Genomic DNA, 13,060 nt, shown 5'->3' with positions numbered 1-13,060 from the left:
GAACTAGCAATTACCATGAGACAAAGTTGACAAATGATATATTTGTTAATTATCTGGATACCAAAGGGCAAATGCTGTCTGAGATGCTGATGGGTCACATGTAAAATCCATAGCATTGACATGTGCTCCAGAAGGCAGATAAGAGAGAAGATTGCTTTTAAATGAGTCGTTACAAGAACTCCTGAAAGGAGAGTCTCTTCTGTCTTTGGGTTCTTGGGCTAAACTTTATATTCATTACTTTTCTTCTTATTTTAAACTAAAGCAGTTCTTCCCTAGTCTGTAAGAAATGAGCTGGTGATCTCAGTTCATTTGGTGTGGAGTAACCAATATAACAACCTCTTTGTTTGGTAATCTTGGGTAAGCAATGAAGGGTTGGATAGGTGCTGGAGACCGCACTACGCTTTTCATTCTTAGAAATGGGTCCTATATAACAGTACTGTGAAGCCTAATTAAAAAAAACATAATACTGCAGAGAGGCTTGTGCTGTTATCTAGGTCTCGTGTTCTGGGGGCTGAAAATGTAGTTTTTCCAAAAGTCACTGTGTTCCCACATAGTTGTGGGCCTCCATGAAAGAAAATGAAGCAGTTGAAGGTCCTACAGCAGTTCCCCTTTTAAAGTTATTCAGACTTTTCCACAACAACTAACTAATGTCCTGCATATTGAGTTTTTTTTTTACAAATTTTAATTGTCATATATTCCAGCTGGTTTACTCTACTTTCACTGGTGATTGTCTTTTATTTTTCTGTCATAGTCACCTGTGAGAGACCTTTAAGTAATCAAACAAAATAATTTTGCAAAACTAAAATCTTAGTTTCTCTTAGCTTTGTGAGAAGCCAGATTTCATCTGGTTTGTTTTTTTTTTTGTTGAATAGCAAAAATCTAAAAGAAAGATGTAAAACACCTACCTTTTTGGCTAAAACCTTATTGCATACACTAACTCCATTCTACGCTCATCTCACAGTACGCTGCTATTGGAACTGTACAAAAGAACGGTGATTTTATGGAAAAAGTGTGGGCTGAAACAAAACATTTCTGTTTTCATGATTTCATGGAGTTTGCATGGAAAGACTGTTCAATGATGTACAGTAATTATAATAAAGACTGCTGGAAGCTATCTCCAGTCAATAATCGATAATTCAAAGGACTAAATCATTAATAATGGTTGCTTTTTTAAGTGCTTTAATGGTCTCCATTCATAATCTCCTATGAATGGAAAATGCATTTCTGATTGGTTTGTTGAATTAAAATGTTGGGATAAAAAGAAAAATAGTGACTACATAATTTGAAGTGGTCTGTAATCTTGGTTTCAGATTGGTATAAAGCCAAATGACATTTATGCTTACACTTTGCGTTGGGCGTTTACACATTGGGTTTATGTGTGCTGGGAAAAGGGCTGGCAGGGATGAAATAGTCCCTCACGTTCTGCAGGGGTCAGTTCTGTAACTGCAGGCTGATGTAGCAATGCCAGGCCAATATGCATCCCTGTAACAGTCAACTCTTGAGGCGTTTTTCTATTTGAAGGTCTAGAAGGCAAAATATGAATAATGGAAAACAGCAAAAGGAGGTTCGCATCGCTCAGAGCTTTTGAGAACAATTTTTCAAACACGGATCTTTCATAAGTGAAATGTGTTTATACTGTAGTAATATTTAGCTATGAAGTAACATCATTACCGATTCTAGTTGCGTTACTCGTCAAGAATAAAATGTATTTTTGAATAAGCTGGATAGTTCTGGAATTCTGCCACTTGAAAAATCAGGAGTTTCTGGAATCTGAACACTAGTTCTGAAATATGCTTACTTCATGTCTCTACGTAAAATGGCGGTGTAATTGGCTTGAAGCGCTGCATTCATTTTTGAAAGTGTTAAAACACTGATTTAATCTCTTTGGTTTTGGTGGTGGGTTTTTTTGTTTGGTTGGTTTTTTTGTTTCTTTTTAAATGGCATAGTATAGTCTAGGTACTTTTAATGTTCCCCAGGTTTTCCCGGGGGTTAGGCATATTCATTACCCAAGTGAAAAATAGCTGTCATGGGGACAGGCAGTCTTTCAAACCGTTAGTCCCCCACAAGAGATGTGAATATCAGGCCAGAGGCGTTGCACTAGTTTATTTATTCAGCGATATTCCACTGGGGCCAGTGAGTTGTTTGCTGCTATTGTTGTCTCTACTACAGAGTAGGTGGGTATTTAGTCTTAGTAGCAATTGAGCTTTTTCAGGGAGTATCATTGAATCCTTAGGTAGGATAATTTTCAAATTTGCAGCAATCCAGACTGAAGGTGCACAGACCGTAGATTCGATTCCATCAGATTGTTCTCTCTACCATTATTTTAAAAATTCTTGGGTTTTTTTTCTTCATTTAGGATGAGAAATATTCTTAAAATCAAATTACAATTACAGTCAATGGTATTATTGCCAAGTAAGAAGGTATTTTTTTGAGTAGACGTATAGACTGGATCCAGCAATTCAGTCGAATAGGGTTTATTCAAAACTCCCTTTTCACAGGTATATAATGTCATCGGTTAAGACAGAGAGCCAGCATGGGAAAATAAAAGCATGGTGAACTCTCTGGAATTATACTTGAATAATAAGGCCATGGAAGATAAGGGGTAAATTTAGACTATATAAACAGTTACTTAATTTGTTCTGAAGATACTGCTTGGTTTCTGAAATAGATGGGCAATGGTATCCTCAAAGGAAACTTGCTGCTTTTTTTAATGGAAAGAATTCTTTCAGGAGTGGGATGGTTAGTAGCAGTGCTAGGATTTTTTTGCTTTGAAAGATAAATTATGAGGCAATAAAATGTAGGGTGGGCTCTCAGAGCCTGGGGCGGCTATTGTTCCCAAAGACAAAAAGAAAAAATCTCAACAGCTCTGTTTTTATTATTCACAGAGAGGATGCAGTATGCTGCAAGCAAGGAACAGAGGTCAGATAGCATCAGCGGTATTTCTGTGACTTTCACTTTTTGACTACTAAACTTTTCAGTTATAAGGGTAATGAATTCCAAGTGCAATAAACTTTGTGATAGTTAAGGAGATTAAAAATTATCTTGCGTATATCTTCAAAAATTCAATATAAACATTTACTTTTGTAATAAATTCTATAATTTATGTAATTAATATTTTACATAATCCCTTAATTCATGTGGCATATTTTAGAGAAAATCCAGAGGTGTTTACTATGTAAATCAAGATAGCCATGTAAATCAAAACGTAAATGAAATAAAAATTTAAGAAAAGGAAGGGATTATGACTAAAAGATGTAAAAATAATGCAAATCATTATTTTTAACAAAGGCTGTTGTCCTGCAGTTAATTACATCCTTACTGGCTCTTTGTAATTTTATAGAAGATAATTGGATTCTGGATCAATATAAAGAAGTACTCGTGGGGATCCAGTAATACTAAGGCCAGAATCTGTTAATCCTCTTTTAAGCAGGGCATGATTACATTGGAGAATTACATGTGGTACATGGCTGAGATCATTAATAAACAAAGGGGAAGAGTTGCGTTAAGAGCAGACACCCAGGAAGCAAGGAAGGCCTTGAGGGATAGTTATTTGAAATGTACGCTTATGGCAATCAATCAGCAAGATACGCATTTCAGAGAGAATTACAAATTTTATCACTTGCTAGATAAAATATCAGAAAAATTACAACTGCTCTTTGAACCAAATGCACACAGGCCAAAACCAGATCTAGTCAAACGTGGATCTTGTATTTGGAGGATGAAATTAACTTAGTTGAATTAGTAGTTGAAACGTAACTGGTAGCCCTGCTAAACCACATTGTAGAATTTCTTAACTGAAAAATAACATAATGAATGGCAGGTTAAATTAAAACTGATTCAAGTAATTCAATCCACTGTTTCCCAACGTATTATTCTCTGCAATAACTAAACCTGCTGTTGCTGACTACTGATGGAAATTAAGCAAAACCAGTGTTAACAATAAATGCTGGAAGATCAAACTGAGGGCTGAATACCTTTAGACTGTTGCAGAGGTGTTTTGTCCTGCCTATTGCTTGGACAGTATTCAAAAATTATTTCAATTTTAGCAGTGGAGAAACAGAAGGTTCAAGCAAATTGGCCGGCGTTATCGAGGGCATGCATGCCACTTTGGATCAAAATTCAGACTTTCTTATTTTATTTCTTCTCAGACTGTCCCTGGCTTTTAAATTACATTGTGCGCAGTTCCCTTCAGCAGCTGTCGTAGCCATGGGTTTGAAAGGTCACTGCCCGCAGCAAACACAGGTTGCAGCGTTCCCTTTTTTGATTACATACACCACTGGTGAGCTGTCGTGCATGACCATGCAGTCATACCAGCTCCCTCTTCTATGTAATATTCAGAATTTGTCTTTCCAAATACTGTTTTGTGCTTTGTTCTTCTGAATGCTTTTGAGATGAGTGCAATGAAAGAATTTCTCTCCGCCCTGTGTTTCTAAACTTAATGCTGCAAATGTATTCCAGAAATTCCCAGGACAAAAGTAAACAGCCTGATAATGCAGACTACTGCTGCTTTGTAGAATAGTCTCTTTCCTAGCTTGATGCCTTCATCGTTATTGAGTCAGATTTCAAGGCCCTAAGCATATGCTGCTGTTGGTGTTTCATCGTGCAAGTGAAATACAGCATGTAAAGTCAAATTTCCTTTGAAAAGTTTTAGTATAAACTGTAGGCAGGAAACTTTTATTAAATCCTCTTTCTCCTTGGTGTTGTATCAGTTAAGAGATAAAAGGAAGGAGACATTTGAAGGGAATTTAACCGGCAGAATTCTAAATCTTAAATGTAAGGTATCCTTTTCCCTTTGGAAGCATAAATCACTTGGCAAACTTAAAAACCCAAACGGTTATATACTAACAGTACATCATCCAGTGTGGAAGTCATTTATCTACCTCTTAAAAGAATCCACATCTGGGAAGCCTAAAATTTTGAAGTACCATTTCACAACAGTTTAGGACAGGAAAGGAGAAGTGTCTTCCCCAGAGTGAAACTGCCAGTTTATGTGTATCTTAAGGAAGAAGAGCTACTCATACTGACACATTTCCAGGACACCAAAGTGAACACCACTGCAGAAGTGACCCTTGCAAAGCTCCTTTTTTTTAATAGTCTGATGTAAAAAAAAAAAAAGCGCTCTCAGCCAGCATGTTACCGCCTTAGGACAGGTGGTTGTATGGAATCAGAGATGAGAACAGTTTCTGCCCAATTCCCTGCATTAAAGAACACACTGGTCTATGAATTGAGGGACTGCAAATGACTGCATTTGGCGGTGGTATATGCCAGTGAATAACCAGTTCCTTAGCTGTTCCTGAAAACTTCACTGATTTCCTTTCACAAGAGTTCTATACTTTGAACAGATTCTTATCTGTTATAAGTCAGCACAAAATCATTGAACTGGAGCTTGTCCTTTTTAACTGAATATCTGATCCTCTCTGACGTTAGAAGCTGAATGCCTGGGATCGACTGTATAGATGCCAGCAGAGTATTCTTGTTTGCTTTCAGCAGAACTGAGAGCCATCTGAATAGTAAATGGTTTTGGCAAGAAGGGCAGGATTTTAGCAAAGGTGGAATGCTAAGTGAAACGCTGCATCTACATGGAAGAGGTATCGTCCATATGGAAATGGTCTTGGGAAAATGATGGAAAAGACTCTAATGTTCTGTCATATATGAAGTCCACTAAGTATGGACTTCCAAATACAGACAAATACAGAGCTCATCTCTTACAGGGAGACTTAATAGATTTCTACTTGCTTTTATAAAAAAAGATAAAAATGGTGTGAATGGAGCTATATTGAGTATTGATCACTTAAAAATAAAGGTGCTGAATTTCAGATCGGCTCTATTTGTGCTTTAACAAATGAATCATAACTAAAATTAGCACATTGAAAATAAATGGATCTAATAATTATGTTATAGAAATAATATCATTGCAAGATGTTGTGGGTGGACCTTTAAATCCCAAGCATCTGCATTGAGTTATGGTTTTTTGATCCTATCATCTACATTTGACAGTTAGTGCTGTTCCTGAAATTTCCAGGTTTTTTTTTAACCCCGTTTTTTGCTCAGAATTTGGCCAAATGCTCCCTTGGTCCTAAACTACTTGGAAGACAATGTCTTCCAATATCTTGCTCCGATCTTACTTAAGAGTTTGAGGAATATTTTATACTGAAGAACAAAAATTCCCTTTGTCTTCCTGTGTAAAGATACTTTTCCATAATCACAATGTTAAATTCAGAGACCTTAAGAAAATACACAAAATCAAAATTTCAGAAAAAGAGAAATATTGGTAAAGGAGGTCAGATCAGCCAAGATACTGCTTGATCATTTACCTTTTGAAAAATGCAGAGCAGTGCACCTAGCCTTCTAAGCAGTTATTTAGCTGTGAATCTGTAAAACAGCAGATCTCCAGTTTAAAGACAGAAGATGACATGCATCATCCCATCTTTAAACTAGCTGGAACATACTAATGGGATCAGATGCACAAGAAAATTCCCTTAGAGCTGCGTGGAATACTTAGCAGGGGAGCCAAAGATTACCAATAGGCATGATGATGCTATTCCAATCTCTGCAACTACTGCTCTAAGCACTGGTTTCCTTTCACTTTTGAAGTTAGGTAAGATATTTGACAGATTGAATTCAGGAAAATAAAATACCATTCCTGACGTGCTTTATGCAGGGCAAAGCAATCCACAGAGGTACCTGCAGAGGTTTCATCAGTTCAGTGCAAGAATACGTGAAGAGAAATTTTATCTGTGAAAGCTCTCTGCACCACAGATGGTGCCCTGCACAGCTAATTTTGCTCAGGTATTGGCTACTCAAAAAAAGAATATGAGGAGACCAGGGCAAAAGTGTCGTAGGCATCATTTAAGCCTCATTATAAAGCTCCACTGAGTACATGCAAATCATGAGTCTATTTTAAATATTACAGGATACATTTATACACTGTTTTTGGAATCTCCTATTATTTGTGCTAAATAGCCTTGCTTCATAAATGCTTTGTTTTTAAAAATGGGAAAAAAAGGCACATTAAAATATTTTTTCGGTGTAGTGCTACTCTTGAAATCATCTTCCCGTTTGGTTTAGATGAGCCAGGAAAAGAGAAATCATCTTCACAGTATTATGCCTTAGTAATTCCATATTCTTTTTGACTGGTATTTTAGGTAAGACCTCCTCTGTTACTGTCCTGCCTCTAGTAGTAATTTATTAGATGCTTCGGAGGGATTGCTTCTGAGAAGGGCATTAATAGGGAAAACTGCCCATAGTACAGATTTATTTCTCTTCAAGTGGGTTTGTGTCTTATGAAGCCCAAGAACTAACATTGACCTTATTTTTGCTTCGTTCCTATTAGACAACTTGCAAGCCCAGTTGCTCTGTGTGGTGGCTCAGTGACACCATAATTCCGAGACTTAATGGCATTTCTTGTATGTAGCTGTGGAAAGACTTAGCAACCAAATAAATACAGCAATGCTTACACCTTCCATGGTGTTTCTCAGCAGAGGCTTCCAGCCCTTTCATCTGTTGTACCCTGTTAATGCAGGCTCTGTCTTTTGTCTATGGAAAGTGTTTCAGCTTAGTTCAAGTCAATGGAGCTATAAGACCTTACACCACCATCAAAGTTGTTTCTTTACATTTAGCAGAAGGATGTATTCTCAATACTGGGACAACTGGATGACTCATGCTCTGTCAATGCAAACCCTTTGGTGTCATTCATCATTAGTATGGCTTCTTTGAAATTAGTATCTCTTTTAAACCGACATGAAAGGAGAATCAGAGATCTTCCTCAAAGGGCACAGAATGGTAGATTAAAAAGATCAAGAGTAAGGTTCAGTACATTCATGTAAAGATAAACATCTTAGAATAGAAGAATAGCATTTTACACCACAGTCATGCAAATAGCAATTAAAATTAAGCCAATGTTCAGCTGCTGTAGGAAGATGTAAACATGAAGCGTAATATAGTCCCATTAAATGTTAGCTGTAATTTAGTAGGCTGGAGTCGTGCTGGGCTAACAGGGCTGAGAAAGCTTTCTGCCTTCTCTCTGCTATTGCTCAGCTGATTTGTTTGGAGTTTGATCTAATTCCTCTGGATGTGAAAAAGGCAAGCTTTACTGATGTGGAATATCCACCTTATTAATGTGGGGCTGCACTGGAGCTAAAGCACTAAAATAATATTGCACTACTTAGAATTTTAACTTTTTTTTTTTTTTAAATAGAAAACTTTTAACCCTTGAGAAGACCCTGGAGTGATTTGGTTGAAACAGTATGAAATCGCTTTTTTTGTCCTTTTCCCCTTTCCCCTTCTGCATATCAAAACGTTCTTGATTATGATTATACATTGAGATTTATTTTTCTTGCAAAAAACACTGTACACATCACTTTATGGAGCAAACACAAATAAAAGATTTCAAAGCCAGCTGTGGGTTACCACACCAGTCTCTTGGGATTTGTGTGGCTTGATGTACTAGTCAGAGTCTTGTGTGTCCTGCGGCAAAAAGTTTGAAAATGGTTTAGGTAAGGCATGGTGGACAGGATGGTATCTTTTAAAAGACCAGCTGATATACATGGAAAAAAGAAATAAAACATGAAATGGAAGCCCTTACCCAGGTCTGCCTTTGTGCCTTGAAAGCTTTTCTATTTTTTTCTTGGATATCAGTTGGTCTAATAAAAGCAGTTCTCTTTCCAGGCGACTTTTGCCCCTTTTTATATCATTATGGTGCGGGCATCTCAGCTACAGAAATCATGTTGATAACCATGGTATGAATCATGAAATGAACTCATGCTTCAGCCTTCCCTTCTTGTTGCGTGTCAAAACAGGCAAAACAGCTTTATCTTCATTTGCTTTAACAAGTGCCTAGCAGTTTGCAGTGTCACACCTAATGCAAAACTAGCTTTTGGGAGCTCAAGGTTTTAATCTAGGATTAACTTGGGATAGTAATGACTTTGTATGAGTAGTTCTAGAGAATAGGCCTGAATCCTAGAAGTGTGATTTTAGAAGCGCTGTAACAAAAAGAAACTTCAAGGTTAAAAAAACCACACATAACTCAGGTATTAATAGAATGTTTAAGGCCCTTCAGCAGATTAAGCTATTTCTTCTTGTCCTGTAAACCGTGGCCCATAATTGCTTAGTTGCAGTTCAGGACAGTGAACTGCAACTTCATAGTCTGCTAGAGAATTAATGTCTAGCCAAGTAAAAATAATATCTGAGCAGGGATGTGGGACTGAAGGCCTGTTCAAGTCAAAGAACATCTCCTGTTCTGCCCCAGGAGAAGCTCTTATTCCCCTCCTTCACCTTTGGGTTTGCTGGTGTGAGGGTTTTTGTTCCAGAGGTGTACAATTTTATACTAAGTAGTTATTTTTAATGGAATCTTTTTAAAAACTCTGAAAAATGCTAAATTAAGACAGATACATATTAACATTTTACATTAATCTTTGAGATCTACTGTTTAGTTACCTACTTAGTACATCAATAAGTCGTCTTGATGGGGCAGAGGAATATCCCAGCTGAGAATCTACCATTAGGACCTCAGAGGAGGTTGCAATATTGAAAACTGCTAAAACCAGAACACACATAAATCTCATGTTTTTTGTTTTCAATTCTTCTGTTAGGTGCAAACCACAGAAAGAAAAAAGACTCACAAGGGACTTCAGGAAACTCTTGTGAGCAAACCTCTCACAAAGTGAAGACCAGCAGAAGCTTTAATCCTCCTGGTGTGAGAGAGAACCCTGGTACCGAGCTCCCTGTAAACAAGATAATCGATGTGGATGGTGTCAAACTGGAAGACACCGGCACACTCCCCTGTGACGATTCTGAAGGGAACCTCAGCTTTGAAGGTTACATCTCTGAACTGAGAACTTGCCAAGGGAGGATGAGGACTGGAGTTTATAGGACATCAGAACTTCCATCTCTGATTACTGTCAAGAGTGAGAAGAATAAGGGCACTGAGAATCAGTACAAAGCTACTTTTGTTTAAATCTCTGTTTTTAATTAAGAGTTCTGGTATTTTTGCTTGGCATCAGCAGCAATGGAGATATGCCTTAGGGACATGTTTCTGCAAGTTATAAGTTGTTTTCAGTACCTGTTGCCTTCAACGAGCCTGCCAGACTGTCTCTTCTGATATAAGTTATAACTTGTAGAATGAAAAGATACTATTTCATCGAAAGTATTGAGCTATTTGTTTTTGTTCTCTTACCATTTCTATATAATTTTCCCTGGGACTATTCCATTGCACAGTGCAATTAAAATTACTATTTCCACCCTTATCCTTCTTGTCTTTAATAAAGACAAACTCACAGTAAATTCCCCTATCCAAACTCTTTATTTAAGACAATTTTACTTTAATCTTCTAATGTTTTTTCCTGGTCTGCATGATTCCCTATGCATCCGTAGACTTTTGAAGTGGAAGTAAAATCAGTTACTGGTGTAAAAAGATTAGATTATTTTATTATTATCTTCCTACCTGTCTCATAACATTTGGGAAGGGGTCCAGGTAGAATTCAGTCTTGTCTAATGTGTTGCCTGGATGGATGTATGCAACAAGACTGTGGTTATACAAGCAGCAAGAAGTGGAAAAAAAAAAGCTGTGAATTTCCTGTGCTGGGAGTAATAGCTGCTCCTGTAGCCAACACTGGTGACGTTTCCATACCTGAAATGTCTGTACTAATTACATCGTGGTGGGAGGGTCATCCGGGTCCCTCCTCATCACTGCTCTTGGTGTCTCTTAGCTTTGGGGGAAGGCGGATTTTGTTATTGCTTTCAATAAGTGGTAAAGTACCCCTCATTCTTCTTGTTATTGATTCTAGTTTCAGTCAACCTTCTAGCCTTGGGTGGAGTTTTGAGAAAGAAAAGATAATACTAGTGAACATGTTGCTTTTGCCACCCGCTCCTTTTCCTCCTTTCGTATTACTTCAGAAGAGGTTATGAGTCTGGACAAGCAAAAGAGTACACAAAGAAATGAGAGTGTTGGACCTCTGCTCATCAACGTGAAAAAATATTGAGTGTATGTATTGAGACCTTCTGGTGGTTCACTGCTTTGAAATTATTGTGAGTCTCAAAATGTTGTATGGCATAGCTCCTAGACTGCAGATCCACACAGGCAGTAAGTCTAAAGCATTGAAGTAATTATTCATTAACTTTTTCTTTTTTCCTTGTTATTAAAGCCTACCAAGAATTGTGAATAGCTGAGAATACTGGAGGCAGCACTCAGTTTCTTAAACTTAAATCCATAAGTGAGAAAGAGGTATGTATGATATTACAGCAGTAGACTCCTAAAGCTTAAGAGTTATACATCATATGCTCCAGTGATATAAATGGACACATCACCCATTAACTTTAATAGTTTAATTCTTTGACAGCATGGGAGAGCCAAGCTGTGTGCAGGAACATGAAGGATGTGAAAGAAGAGAGCTATAGGGAAAAATCTTGGCAGAATGCCTGAAATCCTGTAAACAAAAGGGCATGGGAAACCCCGTTCCTCCACATGCTGCACTGTTATGCCAGTTACTGGCATGTTGTTTAAAAGAATGACTTCTTACCTAGGACTGATGGAAATTCATTCCTTAGACACAGAAATAATAATTATTCAATTCTTCTATTCAATATCTAGCAGAATATAAAAGCTAAACCTGCTGGAATCAGTTGCCACAGATCATGGAGTTACTAAAAATGAATGTGGACAGCCTGTCTCTGGCTGCTGTTTTCCAAGATTTTACTAAGGATGTTGTCCAGTTTTAATTACTGTGTGACTTCAACATTATAATATGATTTCAGGTTGCCTCATTATATACTGTGATTTCCACTACTAATGAAATCTAATTGCAATTAAAAAAACAACCCAAATGAAGCACTGCTTGATAGCTTAATCCTTTACCTTGCCAGCTAGTTCCTAAAGATAATCAGATTTTATATGGCTTATTTCTTTTACTTTTCCCAGTTTTCCCCTGTTGAAACTCCACTTGTACAGAGAGTCACTCTTACGTTTCCTCTACCCCACAATGGTAAATGAAAGGGGATTTTGGTCTCCCCATCCTCTTAATGTGGAAGAGGGAAATTCACTGACTGTTTCAAACCTAAAACTGTAACAACCAGTGACATAAAAAAATCCCAAGACTTAGAAAATCCTGCAACATTCTAAATCTTACTTAATATGTTAGTTGTCTCATATTTCACTTGTTGTCATAGTACTTGATTTTCCAATGGTAGTAGTTTCAGCCTCATAGAATCTGCAACAGTCTGTTCTGTTGTTTGGGTTTTTTTTTGTTTTGTTTTAAAGTCTCTGTGAAGAATAAAAAATATACATATAGGCAAACTTGCAAAGGGACTTCCCCTTTAGGATTACTGTAGCAGTATGCCTTGGCAACAAATTTGTGATATAATGCACATGCAAAATAAACCACTGTGCAATTTAGTTCTTGGGGTCTGCATGACAAATAACCAACGTTTTTTGAAGGCACATAAACAGGCTTTGCAAAGAGACTTTGCAAGATATTTACTGCTCTGTGGGAAGGAGCCAATACCTGACTGTACCATGTCCTTTCTCATGCCCCTGAAAGTCTTCTGGGGGCTACTGAGTGTCTTTCAAGGATGCCGGGTCCTTCATGCACTACTTCTCCACCTGGAACTTTGGTCTGTTTTCCTGCCTTTGCTGTAGCATGTATTGTTTTATTCCTCCTTCTCTTCTGATGCTGGAATTTACTGTTCTTAACAGAAAACTGTTAAAAGGCGAGGCTCAGCCAGTAGCCTCCATGTTTTGTTGGAGCAGAGATAACCAGGACTTATGAGCCCATTTTGATTTTTTTGAAGTAGCCTGATTTTCATGACAAAACTGAAATCCTTGCCAGTAGTTGTTTCTCACTGGTGGTGCTATTGCTCTTCCCAGATATCTCTGATGTGGCATCGATAGTGAATGTTCTCATTTAAAATGGTCTCTACTAAGGTACTCTGCAGCTGGGAGACTGGGTGAGTGTGTAGTAGTGTGCTGTAGCGTCCGTGATGCAAACACCCAGAGGCATCTTTTCACAATTTCTCAAAGATTTTGAAGATTTTCCAAAGGCTCAGTTAGCCAAAGGCCATGGCCCAA

At 37.6% G+C, this 13,060-nt stretch overlaps 1 protein-coding gene across 7 annotated transcripts in view; it reads left to right on the top strand.

Annotated features, from left to right (window-relative positions):
- Positions 1-12,387, top strand: part of RGS12 (regulator of G protein signaling 12) — a 91,771-nt gene extending 79,384 nt beyond the window's left edge. For 6 of the 7 annotated variants that reach the window (XM_075091975.1, XM_075091974.1, XM_075091977.1 and 3 more), the window contains one exon: positions 9,591-12,387. In XM_075091975.1, the coding sequence (XP_074948076.1) occupies positions 9,591-9,955 (365 nt within the window). In that variant the 3' untranslated portion in view covers positions 9,956-12,387. The remainder of the gene's footprint in view (positions 1-9,590) is intronic. The other variant, XR_012660418.1, reaches the window with a different exon arrangement.
- The last annotated feature ends 673 nt before the right edge of the window (positions 12,388-13,060 follow it).

The sequence above is a fragment of the Phalacrocorax aristotelis genome, chromosome 4, assembly GCF_949628215.1.
Source record: "Phalacrocorax aristotelis chromosome 4, bGulAri2.1, whole genome shotgun sequence".
NCBI lineage: Eukaryota > Metazoa > Chordata > Aves > Suliformes > Phalacrocoracidae > Phalacrocorax > Phalacrocorax aristotelis.
Note: the sequence above shows the minus strand (reverse complement) of the source record. Positions and strands in the feature narration are given on the sequence as shown.